The sequence below is a fragment of the Neoarius graeffei genome, chromosome 9, assembly GCF_027579695.1.
Source record: "Neoarius graeffei isolate fNeoGra1 chromosome 9, fNeoGra1.pri, whole genome shotgun sequence".
Taxonomy (NCBI): domain Eukaryota; kingdom Metazoa; phylum Chordata; class Actinopteri; order Siluriformes; family Ariidae; genus Neoarius; species Neoarius graeffei.
Window position 1 is genome coordinate 55952674 of NC_083577.1, and position 20645 is coordinate 55973318.

The following is a 20645-nucleotide window of genomic DNA, read 5'->3' on the forward strand; positions in this document are numbered from 1 at the left end:
TTCATTTGCCTTTTATTTATTCAAGTTTTATCTGTTTGCCTAATAGTTCAAATTGTTTTGTATATAGTTTATAATGTTGTTGTGTGATATTAATGATAATATTGTGGGAAAACTACTTTGCACGGACGTTCATTTAATTTATTCTATCGTCATTTTGTTTGTTCTATTTTTGTGTATTTTATTTATTTATCCGTTTGTCTAGTTGTATCTATTTTTCGAATAATAATATATTTTTTGCATTAATAGTTTGTTTTTTCCTATTAAAATAATCTTGTGTTCTTGTTATAACTTTATCTATTTATCTGACTGTTTAGTTGTATCTATTTTTGTTACAATTTTTCAATATTTTTAATATAGAAAGTTTGTTTTTTTCTATTAAAATGTTCTTGTGTGATAACTAGTTCTTGTGTTATATTTATTGTAGTTGTATCTATTTTGTATCTCAGACTTAAATATTTTTGTAAAACAAGTGTTTTTCTATAAAATATTCTTGCGTTCTTGATAACTATGTTCTTGAGTGGGTTCTTTTGTTTTTTTTTTATACAGAAAAGCCGTTCTGCATGGACATTCATTGAAGCCCTCATTGTTTTTTAATGGTTATTTATGAGCGTTTAGGGGTTACAATAATGTAAGTCTAGGTTGCTTTATATAAAAGGTATGTCCAGAAATATTGATGTCACTGTCTAAGCAGAGGGATCTGGCTTCTTTAGACGCTGTCTTCTTAAAACTGAATAAATATTTAAAAAGAGCCAAATGAGCCAGTCTTTTGAACGGCTCTTTTCAAAGAACGGATCACAAAGATGCGGATCCCATCAAAGAGTCATAAATCCCATCTCTAATCTGCGCTCCGATATCACACGGGTCATCCAGGTACGCTGGCATTGTCTCTAGAGGAAATGTCGGTGGAGAGGTGGTGTTTAAAAAGGGTGTGGTTAATCGGAAACCTCGGGTTAACCAAGAACATGACCTGAGACGAGCAGGTTTGAGATGCAGCGTAAGTTGCCATGGCAACATACCTCGGTTTGAACATAGCCAACTTTCGTAGTATGGGTTAATCGGGAAGTTACGCTGCACATGATCAAGTTACTCTCAAAGTTACCCTGGTAAGCCAGAAAACCCGCTTCGTAGTACAGGGCCCTGGCGACTCGCTCGTTCACAACAACAACAACAACAACAACAAACATAGTACACTCTTAAAACGAATGTGTTGGAAATCAACACATCTTTTGTGCAAGTTTAATTTCAACAAGAGTTGTGTTAAAAAGGGGACCGGAGAGTGTGCTCCAATTATAGGGGAATCACACTTCTCAGCCTCCCAGGGAAAGCTTACTCCAGGGTACTGGAGAGGAGAATTCGACCAATAGTTGAACCTCGGATCCAGGAGGAACAATGCGGTTTTCGTCCTGGTCGCGGAACACTGGACCAGCTCTATACCCTTCATAGGGTGCTCGAGGGTTCATGGGAGTTTGCCCAACCAGTCCACATGTGCTTTGTGGATCTGGAGAAGGCATTCGACCGTGTCCCCCGTGGTATTCTGTGGGGGGTGCTTCGGGAGTATGGGGTTCGGGGCTCTTTGCTAAGGGCTGTCCGGTCCCTGTACGAACGGAGCAGGAGTCTGGTTCGCATTGCCGGCAGTAAGTCAGACCTGTTCCCAGTGCATGTTGGACTCCGGCAGGGCTGCCCTTTGTCACCGGTTCTGTTCATAATTTTTATGGACAGAATTTCTAGGCGCAGCCAGGGGCCGGAAGGAATCCTGTTTGGGAACCACAGGATTTCATCTCTGCTTTTTGCGGATGATGTTGTCCTGTTGGCTTCTTCAAACCAGGACCTTCAGCATGCACTGGGGCAGTTTGCAGTCAAGTGTGAAGCGGCTGGGATGAGAATCAGCACCTCCAAGTCCGAGGCCATGGTTCTCGACCGGAAAAGGGTGGCTTGCCCTCTCCAGGTTGGTGGAGAAGTCCTGCCTCAAGTGGAGGAGTTTAAGTATCTCGGGCTCTTGTTCACGAGTGAGGGAAGGATGGAGCGTGAGATCGACAGGCGGATCGGTGCAGCCTCCGCAGTGATGCGGTCGCTTTACCGGTCCGTCGTGGTGAAGAAGGAGCTGAGCCAAAAGGCGAAGCTCTCAATTTACCGGTCGATCTACGTTCCGACTCTCACCTATGGTCATGAGCTTTGGGTAATGACAGAAAGAACAAGATCGCGGATACAAGCGGCTGAAATGAGTTTCCTTCGCAGGGTGGCTGGGCGCTCCCTTAGAGATAGGGTGAGAAGCACAGTCACTCGGGAGGAGCTCGGAGTAGAGCCGCTGCTCCTCCACATCGAGAGGAACCAGCTGAGGTGGCTCGGGCATCTTTTTCGGATGCCTCCTGGACGCCTCCCTGGGGAGGTGTTCCAGGCATGTCCCCCCGGGAGGAGGCCCCGGGGAAGACCCAGGACACGCTGGAGGGACTATGTCTCTCGGCTGGCCTGGGAACGCCTCGGTGTTCTTCCCGAGGAGCTGGCCGAGGTGTCTGGGGAAAGGGAAGTTTGGGCTTCCATGCTTAGACTGCTGCCTCTGCGACCCGGTCCTGGATAAGCGGAAGAAGATGAGATGAGACGAGACGAAGAGTTGTGTTATATTTCAGAAATGTTTAACACCAAAATTGCACAAATAACAAATAATGTGTTAAAATGAACAAAAGTTCTGTTGTCCCAATCTGGACATAGAGATGTGTTAAAAAACAACGCAAGTTGTGTTATTTTCAACACGTGTTTTAAGAGTGTAGCATTTTTTGTCAACATTTATTTTTTTTATAAGATTTATTTATAAGATTATCAAAAATCTTATACATTTTTTGCCAGCATTTCTCAGGAGAATAGCATTAATTTTACAGCACGGATAGCGATAATGACAGTGTTCACAGCGAAAGCGAAATAACCAATCATTCCCTGAAGGGATTCAGTGACTGCAGTTAGGCTTTGTGCAGGGAGGATGTATGAGTGTGGCACGGGGGTATGAGTGTGATGTAAACTTCTGTTGCGCACTCTTAATTGTAAATATCAGTCTTAATTTGCTGTCAACATTGCTGTCACAATCATCCGTTTGCGCATTCAGTGTTGGGTATTCAGAACGAGTTTACAGCATGACTCGTGCGCAAACGGAATACTGCCAGTATTCCGTATGAAACGGAATATTCCCTGCAAATGCGCTCAGTGACGGGCAATATATAGCAGCGGAACAGGGTGTCTGAAGAGCTCAAAATACACCATTTTAGAGTGTTTTTTCAAAAATTTCTTACGGGGGAGCATGCCCCCGGACCCCCCTAGTAAAATTGGGTTTGCCGATTTATACATATAAACTTATACATGCCTTCATCTCTAGTAGGGTTGATTACTGCAATGGCCTTTTCACAGGCCTGCCAAAAAAGACCATCAAACGACTTCAGCTGGTTCAAAATGCAGCAGCTAGGGTTCTCACACGATCAAAAAGAACAGAGCACATTAGTCCAATTCTAAGGTCCCTTCACTGGCTTCCAGTAAGCTACAGAATTGACTTTAAAGCATTGCTGCTGGTGTACAAATCTCTAAATGGTACAGGGCCCAATTACCTCTCTGATATGTTGCAGCGGCCTAACCCAATCAGATCTACCAGATCGCAGCAGAAAAATTTACTGTTAAAACCTGTTATTAAAACAAAGTGTGGTGAAGCAGCTTTTAGCTACTATGCAGTACAGCTATGGAACCAACTCCCAGAGGACATTAAAAATGCTCCTGCTGTTGGCAGCTTCAAATCTAGGTTAAAGACCAAGCTGTTTTCAGATGCTTTCTGCTAAATTATTAATATTGTCATCTCTACATGTTTTAAACTCTTTACTTTTACAGTCTCTGCATGTTTTAAATTTTACTTAACTTTTATTCTATTTTATTCTGCTGTTTTTTTAATTGAACTTTTATTTCATTTTATTATTTTATTTCTACTATTGTTTAATTCTTATTATTTTTCTTCCCTATTTATTTTATGTAATTTTATTTTCTATTGCTTACTGTTTTGCTTTTACTTCTGTAAAGCACATTGAACTGCCACTGTGTATGAAATGTGCTATATAAATAAACTTGCTTTGCCTTGCCTTGCCGATGCGTGCCCACCCCCAGCCAGTGCAATGCCCGGCTACTAGACCGCTTCTGCCGCCGGGTCTGCTAGTTGGTAGTTAGCAACTAGTGCCCAGGACTTTCCAGGACTAAGAAACAGCTTAGTCTGGCTGGTTGGTGAAACCGGGGATCGTGGTGATCACTGTGACACTGCCACAAAGTGAAACCAAGATCGAATTCAAATATGTAAACTACTTGAATGAGACCCAAGTAGCTGGAATTGAGATCAGCAAACTTGATTGGGGATCCACGACAGTCTGCCCACAGGTTCAGCCCTACATCTGTTATTTTGCCTCATCCACTATGCTTCATAAGAAATGTCATTTGTTGCCATATTATCGAAAGATAAGTGTTATGAGATTTTTTTTGTTTGTTTGTGACCATATGACCACACCACTTTCCTCCCCAGAGAAGGTGGCTGATCTTACTACATCATACAGTATTTCTCTCATAGCTTTGCACCATATGTTTGTGTAAGAAATGAAATAATATATAATGTTCATCAAAATTGGTGGGCTTAAGAACATGTTCAACATTGATCATTAGACACTGCATGAATCGAATGGTCAGTATAATTAAACAGCAAATTACATTGTCTTATTCTGTAGTCTATTAAAACTCTATGCATAATAAAATCCACTCTCTAGATGGCAGTAGAAGTTGCTCACTTAGGAACTGCATAGATCATAGAATATAACCAAGTGGCAGTGTATTGTCCAAACACAAGTTAAAGAAAAAAAAAAAACAATAACAAAAAAAAAAACATCACTTTCACATGAAAATTAATTCGGGGGACAAAGTAAAAGTGGAAATAGTTTTATTTTAAAATAGCTGATGTAACCTAAAGAGCTTCATATGTAATTATATATTATACACACACACGTGTGTGTATGTGTATATATATATATATATATATATATATATATATATATATAGTGGTGCTTGAAAGTTTGTGAACCCTTTAGAATTTTCTATATTTCTGCATAAATATGACCTAAAACATAATCAGATTTTCACACAAGTCCTAAAAGTAGATAAAGAGAACCCAGTTAAACAAATGAGACAAAAATATGAAACTTGGTCATTTATTTATTGAGGAAAATGATCCAATATTACATATCTGTGAGTGGCAAAAGTATGTGAACCTTTGCTTTCAGTAAATGGTGTGACCCACTTGTGCAGCAATAACTGCAACTAAACGTTTCCGGTAACTGTTGATCAGTCCTGCACACCGGCTTGGAGGCATTTTAGCCCATTCCTCCGTACAGAACAGCTTCAACTCTGGGATGTTAGTGGGTTTCCTTACATGAACTGTTCGCTTCAGGTCCTTCCACAACATTTTGATTGGATTAAGGTCAGGACTTTGACATGGCCATTCCAAAACATTAACTTTATTCTTCTTTAACCATTCTTTGGTAGAATGACTTGTGTGCTTAGGGTTGTTGTCTTGCTGCATGACCCACCTTCTCTTGAGATTCAGTTCATGGACAGATGTCCTGACATTTTCCTTTAGAATTCGCTGGTATAATTCAGAATTCATTGTTCCATCAATGATGACAAGCCGTCCTGGCCCAGATGCAGCAAAAGAGGCCCAAACCACGATACTACCACCACCATGTTTCACAGATGGGATAAGGTTCTTATGCTGGAATGCAGTGTTTTCCTTTCTCCAAACATAATGCTTCTCATTTAAACCAAAAAGTTCTATTTTGGTCTCATCCGTCCACAAAGCATTTATCCAATAGCCTTCTGGCTTGTCCATGTGATCTTTAGCAAACTGCAGATGAGCAGCAATGTTCTTTTTGGAGAGCAGTGGCTTTCTCCTTGCAACCCTGCCATGCACACCATTGTTGTTCAGTGTTCTCCTGATGGTGGACTCATGAACATTAACATTAGCCAATGTGAGAGAGGCCTTCGGTTGCTTAGAAGTTACCCTGGGGTCCTTTGTGACCTCGCTGACTATTACACGCCTTGCTTTTGGAGTGATCTCTGTTGGTCGATCAGTCCTGAGGAGGATAACAATGGTCTTGAATTTCCTCCATTTGTACACAATCTGTCTGACTGTGGATTGGTGGAGTCCAAACTCTTTAGAGATGGTTTTGTAACCTTTTCCAGCCTGATGAGCATCAACAACGCTTTTTCTGAGGTCCTCAGAAATCTCCTTTGTTCGTGCCATGATACACTTCCACAAACATGTATTGTGAAGATCAGACTTTGATAGATCCCTGTTCTTTAAATAAAACAGGGTGCCCACTCACACTTGATTGTCATCCCATTGATTGGAAACACCTGACTCTAATTTCACCTTCAAATTAACTGCTAATCCTAGAGGTTCACATACTTTTGCCACTCACAGATATGTAATATTGGATCAGTTTCCTCAATAAATAAATGACCAAGCATAATATTTTTGTCTCATTTGTTTAACTGGGTTCTCTTTATCTACTTTTAGGACTTGTGTGAAAATCTGATGATGTTTTAGGTCATATTTATGCAGAAATATAGAAAATTCTAAAGGGTTCACAAACTTTCAAGCACCACTGTGTGTGTGTATATATATATATATATATATATATATATATATATATATATATATATACACACACATACACACACAGTTGTGTTCAAAATAATAGCAGTGTGTTTAAAAACGTGAGTAAAGCTCAAAATCCTTATAATAGTTTTTATTTCCATGCATTGGGAACACTGCACATTATATTCTACATCAAAACATGAAGAAAAATGTATCAATATTTTAATTACTTTACAGAAAATGAAAAAAAAAATGAACATTAGGCTGTTCAAAAAAAATAGCAGTGTCTGCATTTTTCCTTACAAACTCCAAATATTTACTGTATAAACTGAAAAAATCTTAAGGATTTAGTATTCCTGTGAATCACTAAACTAATATTTAGTTGTATAACCACGGTTTCTGAGAACTTCTGGCACCTGTGAACAGGTATTCCAGCCCAGGATGATTTGACAACATTCCACAATTCCTCTGCATTTCTTGGTTTTGCCTCAGAAACAGCATTTTTGATGTCACCCCACAAGTTTTCTATCGGATTAAGGTCCGGGGATTGGGCTGGCCACTCCATAACTTTCATTTTGTTGGTCTTGAACCCTGATGCTGCTCGCTTACTGGTGTGTTTGGGGTCATTGTCTTGTTGAAACACCCATTTCAAGGGCATTTCCTCTTCAGCATGAGGCAACATGACCTTTTCAAGTATTTTGATATATGCAAACTGATCCATGATCCCTGGTATGCGATAAATGGGCCCAACACCACAGTAAGAGAAACATTCCCATATCATGATGCTTGCACCACCATGCTTCACTGTCTTCAGAGTGTACTGTGGCTTGAATTCAGTGTTTGGGGGTCGTCTGAAAAACTGTCTGTGGCCCTTGAACCCAAAAAGAACAATCTTACTTTCATCAGTCCACAAAATGTTTTTCCATTTCTCTTTAGGCCAGTCGATGTGTTCTTTGGCAAATTGTATCCTCTTCAGCACGTCTTTTTTTTTTAACAGTGGAACTTTGCGGGAGCTTCTTGCTGATAGATTAGCTGCACACAGGCATCTTCTAATTGTCACAGTACTCACAGGTAACTTCAGACCGTCTTTGATCACCCTGGAGCTGATCATTGGCTGAGTCTTTGCCATTCTGGCTATTCTTCGATCCATTCGAATGGTAGTCTTCTGTTTTCTTCCATGTCTCTCTGGCTTTGCTGTCCATTTTAAAGCACTGGAGATCATTTTAGCCGAGCAGCCCATCATTTTCTGCACTTCTATACAGTATACGTTTTACCTCTCCAATCAACGTTTTAATCAAAGCACGCTGTTCTTCTGAACAATGTCTGGAATGACCCATGTTTCTCAGGTTTTCAGAGAGAAATGGATGTACAACATGTGCTGGCTTCATCCTTAAATTAGGGCCACCTGACTGACATCTGTTTTTTCACAGAATGAATGATCTCACTAATTAAACTCCACACCGCTATTATTTTGAACACGTCCCTTTCACTTAATTATTCGATTACACAGACTCAGGAGCATGCATATCATGAATGTTGGGTCTGTTGGTTTTCTATGACTCTACTACACCTACTGGTAAATTATTTGCCATGTAGTAATATAATTTCCACCAAAAACAGTGACTGATCTGGTAGTCATGTTGGACTGCTATTATTTTGAACAAGTGTGTGTGTGTGTATATATATATATATATATATATATATATATATATATACACACACGTGTATGTATATACACATGCATTATATACACACGTATGTGTGTATAGTTGTGCTCATAAGTTTACATACCCTGGCAGAATCTATGATTCTTTGACCATTTTTCAGAGAATATGAATGATAACACAAAAACATCTTTTCCACTCATGCTTAGTGGTTGGGTGAAACCATTTATTGTCAAATGACTGTGTTTTCTCTTTTTAAATCATAATGACAACAGAAACTACCCAAATGACCCTGATCAAAAGTTCACATACCCTGGTGATTTTGGCCTGATAACATGCACAGAAGTTGACACAAATGGGTTTGAATGGCTACTAAAGGTAACATCCTCACCTGTGATCTGTTTGCTTGTAATCAGTGTGTGTGCATAAAAGCTGAGTGAGTTTCTGGGATCCAGCCACTGACCTTTCTGGATTCTGAGTCACGGGGAAAGCAAAAGAATTGTCAGTGGATCTACAGGAAAAGGTAGTTGAACTGTATAAAACAGGAAAAGGATACAAAAAGATATCCACGGAATTGATAATGCCAGTCAGCAGTGTTCAAACTGTGATTAACAAATGGAAAATCAGGGGCTCTGTTAAAACCAAACCACGGTCAGGTAGACCAACAAAAATTTACGCCAAACGGCACAGAGACAAGCTTCAAAACTTCTGGAACAAGGCAGTTTGGAGTGATGAGACCAAAATTAAACTTTTTGGCCACAACCATAAATGTTACATTTGGAGAGGTGTCAACAAGGCCTATGATGAAAGGAACACCATTCCTACTGTAAAGCACGGAGGTGGATCGCTGATGTTTTGGGGATGTGTGAGCTACAAAGGCACAGGAAACTTGGTCAGAGTTGAAGGAAAGATGACTGCAGCACGTTATCAGCAAATACTGGAGGCAAATTTGCACTCATCAGCCCGGAAGCTGCGCATGGGACGTACTTGGACGTTCCAACATGACAACGATCCAAAACACAAGGCCAAGTCGACCTGTCATTGGCTACAGCAGAACAAAGTGAAGGTTCTGGAGTGGCCATCTCAGTCTCCTGACCTCAATATCATTGAGCCACTCTGGGGAGATCTCAAGCACGCAGTTCATGCAAGACAGCCCAGGAATTTACAGGAACTGGAGGCTTTTTGCCAAGAAGAATGGGCAGCTTTACTATCCGAGAAAATAAAAAGCCTCATCCACGACTACCACAAAAGACTTCAGGCTGTTATTGATGTTAGAGGGGGCAATACACGGTATTAAGAACTGGGGTATGTAAACTTTTGATCAGGGTCATTTGGATGTTTTTTGTCGTCATTATGATTTAAAAATAGAAAACACAATTGTTTATCAATAAATGGCTTCACCCAACCACTAACCATGAGTGGAGAAAAAAGTTTTTGTGTTAGCATTCATATTCTCTGAAAAAAGGCCAAGAAAGCAAAAATTCTGCCAGGGTATGTAAACTTATGAGCATAACTGTATGTCTGTATATACACATACATTATATACACACAATAAATGTGTGTATACACATTATATACACACTTTTATATTGTGTGTGTATACACACACTCAGGGCTGCAAAAGTAGATATACAGTAATGAAAAAAATGTTCCCACAAAACGTTAGTATTAAATGAAACCTAGCACCACTATTATAATACTAGAACAATACTGTATACCTACTTTTGCAGCCCACTGTATCGATAAATAAAAATATTATATATAAATAAAAAAAATCTATAACTATATATAATTTTATCTCTCTCTCCCCCCCCCCTCCTCTTTATATCAAATTACTTAAAGCCCAAAAGCAGCCTGTATCTTCCATTCTAATGAATAAAGATTAAAGACACCACAGGGAAAATACAAACAAAAAGAATTTTACAAAGTTTTCATAACATTTCCCTCCAAGAGGGTGGGTTGGTCTGTCTGTGCATGTGGCTTTCTCCCTCTAGCAAACTCCACAGGAGGTTCGGCCTCTTCTCTGTTCCCAGACTTCAGACTGGTGGGAACTTGCTGAGGGTATTGCTGTAATTGGGTGCTATTTTTACATTCAACATGCACAATCTGTCAAGGTCTGCTCCTCAGGGATGTGCCACCAGCAGTATCCTTAAACTGCGGAATTTCACCCAGGACAGCTTTCCAGATGTGATGGAAAACATCTGGTCCCAGCTGCTCTGCCCCCAAGTACTCTTTGGTCTTTAGGATGAATAAATGGAGCTTGTGCAAACCACCATCTTGCTTCGTTTTACAATTTAATACAAATCCTGGCTTCAGAAGTGCTAGGATGTGGAGGAAGATGGAATCCACCTTATTTGGCTCACAGATATAGTTCATAAGCACAATATGATCCACACTGCATCCAGACTAACAGAAAAGGCAAGTTGTCTGAATTTCCACATTGCCACTCCTACCCTCTGCACACTGAGAACACACAAAAAAAAACCCACAACCCACTGATGACAATATAACAGCAAACCACATTAATTTGCTTATTAATTTGTTACTTTAATTAACAAAACTGCTTTTAATTTGTTGCATTTGTCATTATAGAAACACATCCATGTTCTCTTGATATACCAGGCTACATTTAGGCAGTGAAAAATAGACAGTTCTTTTCTCTTGAACTTCCTGACACACACACACAAAAAAAAGATTAACTCTAGTATACTGCATTGAAGACTGAAACTGTACACCATCAAAGAACATAAGTAAATTTGCACAATTTCTCCATGCATCCCTCATGAAAAGGGAACAATAATCTATTTGTCTTGACTACTGTAAAATTACATGATCATCTTAAAAGCTTGAAAATTATTAAACACCTGCAGAAGCAAAATGTTAAATCTTCTCCCAGGGGCTGTGCCTTCAAAAATGTTTGCCAAGACCTTCATAAATTTAACACCACAAAATGTCCACTGAAGAATAAAAAGAGAACATATATTACATATATTCAAAAGCAAAGCAGCCTCTTTCCTGATCAGTGGCAAAAGCTTAAACCGAACATATAGTTTACCGGTGTGATTCGGTGGTGTAGATCATACGGTGTTAGCATTCCAACATTTGAAATCATTCAACGTATAGTACTGTTCACTCAAACATCTGGATTAGTCCCAAGCAAAAATCACTGCATATACCATTTGTCAGCTAAAAATAAAATAAAACCACCCATATTGCAAATGGTGAGAATGTGGAAAAATAAGAAATGAAGTAAATAAATATCAGCTATTATTAAACCTTCTACATACACAAAATGGGGTTTCCTGAAAATCATCCCTGTAGTTTTTATGAATTGGCTAGTGTACATGCAGTTATGCGTAATTAAGCAACATGGGACATCCTCATTCTACACTTTTTTCTGGGGAAACAGCACAGCTTAGCTTCCTTTTGGTCATTTCCTGAAGATAGACATCAGACAAAATCTTTCCTTTAAAAGCAGTTCAGCATGCCAAAAGCACTGATCAGGTTCTTGAATGAACAGACATCGCTCCATTCAGAGAACTGAGAATGTCAAGCATGTTGTGGGGGACTTGGTGGTCTTGTGCTTTTCTGCAAGGTCTTCCTGAACGCTGTAGCTGTCAGTTTCACAGATATTTCCTAAACATGCAGGGTGAAGAACCAGAATCCTCTGCGAGATGAAACCTGGGATCGTTGTATACTGCCACTTTGTGCACATAAGTTTGGGCTGCAGTTATACTGCATTTTGCACAAGAGCAAGATCTACACCATTTTGAAAAAATACATAGTATACAAAATTATTTTCTATTTTGAAATAGTACATTTTGATCAAACACATGACTCAAAAGGCCTTTGGGGTTTCTGAGTGTACCTTCAGACTGATGAGATTACAAGTTATTTGGCTGAGTAAATAAGGGTAATGTATTATGAATAAGGTCTACCAGAAAGGATGAACTGTTGCAAAATTATAAATCTTTGGCAAATTAGATAAAAGATCATGGTCTGTGAGAATTAAAAAAAAAAAAAAAAAAAAAAAAAGAAGAAGTGTAGGGGGGAGGGAAGGGGACACCAAAAAAAAAAAGCAAAGACAAACCAATCAATATGTATTTTCTTACCCTTGTATAAACAAAACAAGTGCAACCTTAGTTTTGGATTTTTTCAGCAGTGATCTGGAAATTGAACAAAGTCTTGCTTGCAATCTATGTGTACAGCACTTCACCCATTCACATGTACATGATGCCCAGACACTGCATGACAAACACCTATAGCATCATAATTACAACCGTTACTAGCAATGCTTTGATTAAACAGGACATTTAAATGCACTCCTCCCGGTCTTGGGTGGGAAGCATTACCTCCGATCTCTATCCCATGGTAAATATGAGGTCTGCCTTATGTACCCAAATACTGCTGTGTGGAATATTTAAGTCTCAACAATGCACTGATTAAGTCTTTAAAAATATAAGATATGACAATAACATAATTGCACAGTCATTTGGGAACTGTGTTTAAAACGCGTGTTGGACAGTGAAGAGTCACACAAATGGCACCCTGAGAGGGAGTGAAGATGATTGGTCTTTATGGAGATGGAACGGACACCTCCAGAAGCCGGTTGTTTTTACGCTTGCAGCTGACTTGATTGCTGCTCTTGGGGCCGCCTTGGATGAATTTGACACACACTTTATCCTGCTTGAATTGCACAAGGAATCTGCAAGCAACATGGGGAGAATCAATAAAGGCACCATGGTAGTTATGCTCATTATGTATACATAAAAACTGTCAGGAACACCTACTCATCTGAGATGTCAACACCAATTGGTTCCATATCGGCAGAAGCAGCTCCTGTGCGATAGAGCTTGGTGATGATCTCTATTAATCGATCACTGCTCAGCAAGAAGTCACCTTTGGCTGCAGATGCAGTGCCCTACAGAGACAGCATAAGTATATTAATGTCAACATAAAGGTCATGCTAAAAATCACTTCATACACTGAATGTAGTCTTCATTGGTATCCAAGACACTTTGATTTCACTTTGGTTCATGGTTTCCCCACATGACCCACAATTCAGATCAGATCAGATTTCAGAGCTTCAACCTTCATGCTAATATCGTCTTCAGTGGCATCATATCGCAAATTGTGTCCTATAGCTGGATTGCGTTTTGGATTTTTAAGTCAAACATTTACTGTCTCCACCGCTTCTATGCTGGATTTCTCATTAACATTATACCAAAAGGTCATTGGAAATGGTAACTGAGAAAAGTAACTCTCACTCATTTTTATGACAGGTAGTGAAACCTGAAGGTTATCTCTTACGTTTGTGATTAACAGGAGAACAAATTTCAACAAATTACCACTTGCAATGTCCTCCTATGACATCAGAGCGACTAACAATGGCTAACTCCTGAAGGGAATAACAAACACCATGCCAACCAACAAATTAGCACTGCTAATTAGAAATGCTAAGTACATCACAAATATTTCTATAGAACACATTTAATTTGCTTCAAGCAACATCACTAACATCAGTCCTTGTGCAAAAGCATGATGTGTCAAAGCTTTTACCTCTTTGAGTTTGAGAGCAAAGAAGCAGTCATTCTGTGTGCTGACAGACACACTGGCAAGATCAGGAAGCGGTACGCTGGCCTTTAACTGACCCGTTTTCGGATCAGCCAGAACAAAGTTTTTCTTGGTGAGGAGGAAGATTCTGGAAGCACCCTTAAAACAAGACAGGACTAAATGGTTAATTAGGCCTAATACACATTTGAAGCACTGACTCACTGAGCTGCTCAAGCTGACCTTAAGCACTTCTTTCTGAAGCTCACCTTGCCATTGGCCCTGTTGATTTTATTGACCACATCTGCAAGAAGGACCTTCTCATCTACCACGCTGTTGAGTTTCTGGTACTTAGGGTTTTTTTTAATCTCCAGATAATCTCCTTTGAAAGGCTGCCTCACACTGTGGAACAAAGAAGAACTCCTCTTGTAGTCTAGTTTCAGAGAAAAATGTGTTACATACACAGCATGTTACAGTGTAAATGCTTGTTCATACCTGCTGGGGTACAGAGCCTTCTTGCCTTTGAAGATCTTACTTGCGTCCAGTTTCTCCTCATAGATGGCCTTCTTCTCTTCTGTGAACATGCTTCTGTATTTCTTGCACTGAATTTTAAGATGCAGTGGGAAACATTTATAGAGGGTTAGTAGAGCTGATCCTGAATAAGGACCCCCCCCAAAACGTTTAAGCAGACCAACATTCATGAGCCTTTTGCCAGGAATGAACTATATACACACACAATACGAACACATTATGTGCATTATATAATTTATTAAAACACATTGAATATGAAAAATGTGTCAAAGAAAAATGGGCATGGAGTAATCTACATTAGTGCACCTGTTCTATAATTAACATGGAAACTAGCATGGCCAGATGACACAGTTAAGGTTTTAGTAATTGTACGTAGTACATCATCTGAATCTAGACAGTGGAACACCATTTGACGAGTTTACATTCCACTTTGTTGGACCCATCAGTGCATCCCAATGGATAGGATGCAGAACTCACGCATGTGAACAAGTAAAAGTGAATCACTAGGTGAAAACGCGAATTTATTTGCATTTAATCTAAACCTTAAAAGAACCTTAAGTTTCGGAGTGTATTTAAGTTACCTTTAAGACCAACCCTTAAATTTCGTAGTAAATTTAAGTACCTTTGCTGAACTTTTTAAATTCATTAAATATACTAGTAACTTTAAAACCCTTTATTGGTATTCTTAAAAGTAGTAGTGACTAAGCACGTTACATTTAGTAACTAACTTAAATGTTCTTTGTAACAGCATTTCATCATCTTTAAATGACTTTCCATGATTTATTAAAGTTCTAGTATAAGAATTATTAAAGTTATAAGTAAATACACCGAAATTTAGCATTTCGTACACTTTTGGGATACTTTAGGTCTTAAAAAAAAGCGGTTAATTCATTTAGCGTGATGCTTAAACTTGTACAGACATGTATTACTTGGCTCAAATGTAGATTTGCAGATAGATTCACAGATCTAAAATAATTTATAGAATAAAAAACCCACAAGAACGGGGGGGGGGGGGGGGGGGGGGAGTTGAGAGAAAATGGGGCAAGTAAGTAAATCTTAGGAATAGCCTGAATGGCTAGATCAAGGTTTTCTAAATAAACAAAACGTGTTGCTGTTGATTGACTTTAAGGACTGACCCTCCATAGATGGAAGATCTTTCGGAGTTCCTCATGTGTTCCCTCCAGGAACAGGTAAGACCTTGGTGGCCAGCTCTTATCAATTGGTGACATTGAAGGCAATGTTTTCTTCAAAGCAATGAAATACTTCTGTATCTGTTAATAAACATATGCACACCAAGTGTGTGTTTAAACTTTGCCATTTCTCAGTAATGCAGGAAGTAAATGCAGGACAATTTATTAATAGACTTACAATTCTCTGGATAGTGAAGTTGTATATCTTCTTTCCAGCATTCGCTCTGAAGAACTTCCTGTATTCCCTTCGGACCTGAAAAGGAAGATGATCCAATCTATCACTTACAATCAAAATCACACCGTTTGTTCGACCATTCTGATGAAAATCTGTGCAATGATCCTTTCAGGAAACAAGGTTAGTTTAAAACATCTGTTAGTAGAAAACAGGGAGATACACATATAAATGAATGCAGGAGAAAAATGATACTGGATCCTTTACCAAAGCCAGAGGAAATTCCAACAAATTCAGTAATGTTGCTATTCCTGTGGTTATAGTAAGCAAGAGAAGTGTTAAAAATACGAAGAATACACACGCAGTGGTCTCCTCTTTCAGTAAAGCATACAACAGCTTCTCCTCCTAAAAGACTGATGATGCTGCTAAAACAAAAACTAGTCATCATACAAAAAAAACATAATACCTACAACATTTAGGAAAACTCAAAAGCAAAAATGTTAAAAAGCAACATATACCAAGTTAGTTTGTTAGTTAGCATAGCATGCACACACAAGGCAGGTGGACAAGTACGAACATATACAGATGTGAATAAGCAGACAGATGGATGGATAGACAAAGGGAAATTCTTCAGGCAACCACAGTGAGGTCAGTGAAAGTGACAGATTTTGAAGATTCAGCATAAAAACTACACTCATTAAATGAAGAGGGACAAAAAAAAAAAAAAATCTGCCCTTCATCTATCCAGATGTGGCTTATCTCAAGCCCTGGATTATGAAAGCAGATTTGAATCTACTTCATGAAGCATGGCCGACCATGTACTCTCATGGCACATGTCTAAAATCTCATCATTACTTTCTACACGTTAATCCATATCAGCACAGTGGCAGCATGACCCTTCATACCATATACCAGGGGCTCCCAACCTTTATAAACAAAGCAGACCAGACTGCAGCCCACAACAGTTTTTGAGAGAAAACCGTGTGGGATGAGGAGAATAGGTTACGTCCGGCTAGAGCAAGAGGAAATTATACTGTAAAATGGTAGGTAGTTTTGAGATGTGAACTGAATTTTATATTAAATGTTAGCTAACTAACTTAGTGTTGGCACAGAATGTTATGCCTGGAAATCAAGATCAAGAGTAAAATGTTAAACAACAAATGTAGCTGACTAAAAGCTGGACCTCATTAAAAAGTGCTAGTCTTACAAAAATTACATCATAAAATCCCAGGTTGTGTGTGTGATGTGCTCAAATAGGTTGTAAAGTTCACTGATAAAAAAAAAAAAAAAAAAAAAAAAAAATAAAACCTTGAAAAAAAAAAAGTGTGTAAATTCTGTTCTGATATCATTAAAAGCTTGTCCGCCATTAGATTGGAGTGATTTATTGGTCAGCGGTGCTGCATGTGTGACATCACATGCGCAACTGCCTTCTTTTGTAAAGCTTTCTATACAACTTTACGACAACAAGGATGAAGTGACTCAGAGTCAGCATGTTTTGGTTTGGTTTTAGATCAGTACTTGTCTGTCGTCTATCCAAGTATTATATTTGGCCACATAGAAACCACCTTAGAACGTTATTGATCTGACTAAGAACAACTAATAAATTCAAGCAACAGGCTAAACACAAGCTTGAAACTTACTGTGCGGTGAGTTCTTTGGAACTGCACTTTGGACTTTTGTTTCGGGATGGTAGGAACTGCTCCGCGTACCAGACGCCGCTCAAATCCTTTTATGTGAATTTGCCTCACAAATTGATATTTTTCAAAATGTATGGAGCAGACAGACACCAAACTGTCCTGTCGACTTGAAGTTACCTTTCTTTGTCTGTACAAATTGAACCCATTCATTCCGCAAGTGTCCTGCCAACTTTGGGCTGTAATGGATCGAAATTCCACTTTTTTTTTTTTTTAAATCTGCTACACTTGAATGACACACCTCTTAGGAGGCATGCTTTAGTTTTAAATTTTGCTCTGGAATTTTTTAAAAAGTCGTTAAAAACATGCTACATTTTGCAAAGCAGACGAAACCACAAGCTTTCAAGCGTTGTGCACATGTCACTTCCTTTGAATTTAACAATAACTTACCAGGAATGCATTTGTGTAATGGCGGACTCAAAGAACCAAACTTTACCGGCTAAATAGAACATGTTCCTGGTCTTGTATTAAAATACAATTAGCCAGTAAACTACTTAACATGTCTAATTTTATAAAAGGTACAATTTCCAGGGGTGATGTCATTTTTGTAAGACTAACACTTTAATCTTTCAGTTTTAGTTATCAGATTTATTTGTTAAATAGCAAACTTTACTCTTGATTAGAGTCTCTACTACCGCATAGTAATGGCTTGGTACAGCCTCAAAGCCCTATACTGGTCTGTGATCCAGTGGTTAGGAGCATCTGCTGCATACATTTAGTGGTTCATTATATATTTGGTCACGAGTCAGAGGCATGCAGAAGAGGGTTTTAGTTTGGGCATTTGCTTCAGAAATAAATGGCACTGTTGTCTGTTCTATGGCTAGTGTTATCATCTGACCAACATTGTGAGGCAGGTTGTTAGTGTGTTTTTTCATTTTCCCCCTCTGGCAGAGTGGTTCATGATGGGACAGGGCACTAGTTGGCAGGTACCTTGAGTCCCAACCAGAAGGCCCAAATGACAGCAACAGCATGCTTACGCCTGGCCTCCTCCTTCAGCCGTTTTAGCTCTCTGCGTGCCTATGAGAGAGGGAGGGAGAGGGACGAGGAATGCAGAAGAGAGTGAGGCTGTTGAAAACAGTAGAGCAGTATGAAGTGGAGGCACATAACCAGCCCAGAGCAGGAGCAAACGGGTGGGCAGTCAAACAAAGCTACACTGTATTTCCATTACCAGGACTGTCCGATAAGGTGCTAGGCAGAAGTTATGCATTTAAAATCAGTGGGGTTATCCCTCTGAATCATTCTTTCATTTCAGGGGACTGATGTAATGGAGAGAAAATAAATTGCTAACAGACTTTCAAGCTGCTCATCACACACAAATACACAGAAAAATGGATAATTGGTAAAAACCAAGCAAATCCAAACAAAACCATTTGGTCAGATCATGCACAGAAATGTGGTGAACGGAAATGGATGCTTACATATACAAATAAATATATACATCACATACACACCTTTACTCTTAGTAGGTGCAAATATGTCACTCTGAGAAGCCCAAACTATTGCTTGCCTGCTGCATGGCATTTTGCCAAGATACCTGAAAACATGTCTACATGAGCTTAAATACTGCCAGAGCAAAGAGGCTCAAGACTAGATCCTTAAGCAACAACTTCATTCAAGTTAATGTGTGCTGCAGATTACACTTAGGTGAATGAGATATGAAACAATACTCTTAGCATGCATGAGATGAGATGGGACGGGACTCAGGGCACTGAGACTCATGGTCCTCTCAACCTCAGTGCAATACTGAGAGGAGAGGAAGGAAACCATGGACCACAACCTCACACACCAATACCTTAGTTCCTTGCCAGCCGGCCCAAATGATGGACACAGCGCGTTTTCTCCGAGCCTCACGCTTTAAGGCCTGCAGTTTTCTCCGAGCCTTGTTTAGGTGGTTTTTTTTTTTTTTTTTTTGGGGGGGGGGGGGGGGGATTTCAGAGGAAGGTAAAGAAACATGAAGACGTTAGAAACAGATCAGACAACACGATTTAAGAGAAAGCGACTAAAAGCAGACAGCATGAAGCATTCAGAAAACCATAAAGGATTTATGATGCATATAATCTGCCTCAATGCTTACATTATAATGTATGATAATATACAGTCATGTGAAAAAAACAAGTACATCACATGGAAATTGTAGACTTCAACATATTTAAATAAGCAAACATTTCCCTCTCTCTGATTCAGTGCCTACAGATAAAGGTGATATACGCTAACAAAACACATAAAATTGACATTTCGTAGTCATTTTCATAAATGTTTATTAAAAAAAAGTAACGGCATCCTGGAAAAAGTATATACACCCTTACATATCACACTTTCAAGTCCATAAAATTAGACAGCGGTGTTCCAGATTAGGTGCCATTGATTGGTTCCACCTGCAGGAGGTTCTAGTTTTATTCAAACCTGACATCTAGGGTCTGGTGTTCCCTTTGCTATTGAATTGTTTGGGGTCATCATGCCAAGATCTAAAGAGCTCTCTAAGGACCTCAGAAAAAAGGTTGTTGATGCCTATGAATCTGGAAAGGGATTTAAAAAGATCTCCAAGTTATTAGAAATAAATCATTCCACTGTAAGGAAAATCAAGTGGTGTAGATTTCAAATGGCTACCAATTTGTCCAGGACTGGCCGACCCAGCAAATTCAGCCCAAGAGCAGACTGTTTGATGCTACAAGACGTATCCAAGAAGCCCAAAATTTCATCCCTGGATCTGCAGGTAACTCTTGCAACTGTTGGTGTGAAAGTGCATGCATCTACAATTAGAAAGAGATTGGACAAATTTTACCTGCATGGGAGAAGTGCCAGGAAAAAGCCTTTGCTGTCCAAAAGGAAATGTTAAAGCAAGACCACATGCACATATAGACAAAGACCAGGCCTTTTGGAATAAAGTGCTCTGGACATATGAATCAAAGGTAGGAGTTGTTTGGCCACACCAAGAGTACATGTGTGGCACAGACCACAGACAACTTTTCAGGAGAACCACCTCATACCAACTGTGAAGCATGGTGGTGGAAAATGGTATGGTTTGGGGTTGCTTCGCTGCCTCAAGGACTGGGAAGCTTGCATTCATTGATTCAATTATGAATTCTGAATCATATCAAAAAGAGTGCTTGAAGATAATATGAGGCCATCTGTTCAAAAGTTAAAGCTGAACCAGAGATGGACCTTTCAACAAGATAATGATCC

At 39.3% G+C, this 20645-nt stretch overlaps 1 protein-coding gene across 3 annotated transcripts in view; it reads right to left on the reverse strand.

Annotated features, from left to right (window-relative positions):
- Nucleotides 1–10847: 10847 nt before the first annotated feature.
- myo1b (myosin IB) overlaps nt 10848–20645 on the reverse strand; it is an 81332-nt gene continuing 71534 nt past the window's right edge. Inside the window, exons 24-32 of one of the 3 annotated variants that reach the window (XM_060929869.1) lie at nt 19255–19341; nt 18393–18479; nt 15775–15849; nt 15543–15677; nt 14371–14477; nt 14145–14277; nt 13885–14037; nt 13116–13246; nt 10848–13030 (exon numbers count right to left, since the gene is read on the reverse strand). In XM_060929869.1, the coding sequence (XP_060785852.1) occupies nt 12901–13030; nt 13116–13246; nt 13885–14037; nt 14145–14277; nt 14371–14477; nt 15543–15677; nt 15775–15849; nt 18393–18479; nt 19255–19341 (1038 nt within the window). In that variant the 3' untranslated portion in view covers nt 10848–12900. The remainder of the gene's footprint in view (nt 13031–13115; nt 13247–13884; nt 14038–14144; nt 14278–14370; nt 14478–15542; nt 15678–15774; nt 15850–18392; nt 18480–19254; nt 19342–20645) is intronic. The other 2 variants (XM_060929867.1, XM_060929868.1) reach the window with 2 other exon arrangements.